The following is a 222-nucleotide window of genomic DNA, read 5'->3' as shown; positions in this document are numbered from 1 at the left end:
CCTGGTGATGGTGGCGGTGGGAAGTGCCGGGAGCCACATCCCCTCGAACCCCCTGGGTTTTTGGCAGGAGGATTTGTGCCACCAAGATACAGAGCTCCTGCGTGCCCAGCTCAAGGTCCTGGCTACCGAGAGCAACAAGTACCGAGCCAAGACGGACCGACGGAAGCAGCGCTCCATCTTCCGGGATATCCTGCGCTTCATCGAGGTAGCGGAGGCTGGCGG

At 62.2% G+C, this 222-nt stretch overlaps 1 protein-coding gene across 1 annotated transcript in view; it reads left to right on the top strand.

Moving 5' to 3' along the window:
• Nucleotides 1-222, top strand: part of LOC104492204 (interferon-related developmental regulator 2-like) — a gene marked incomplete at its 5' end in the record, with an annotated part of 2391 nt that overhangs the window by 1237 nt on the left and 932 nt on the right. Inside the window, one exon of the mRNA XM_010134726.1 lies at nt 68-205. Within this exon, the coding sequence (XP_010133028.1) occupies nt 68-205 (138 nt within the window). The remainder of the gene's footprint in view (nt 1-67; nt 206-222) is intronic.

The sequence above is a fragment of the Buceros rhinoceros genome, unplaced genomic scaffold (assembly GCF_000710305.1).
Source record: "Buceros rhinoceros silvestris isolate BGI_N320 unplaced genomic scaffold, ASM71030v1 scaffold34420, whole genome shotgun sequence".
Lineage (NCBI taxonomy): Eukaryota > Metazoa > Chordata > Aves > Bucerotiformes > Bucerotidae > Buceros > Buceros rhinoceros.
The sequence above is the reverse complement of the archived record's forward strand: the minus strand, read 5'-3'. Positions and strand labels throughout refer to the sequence as shown.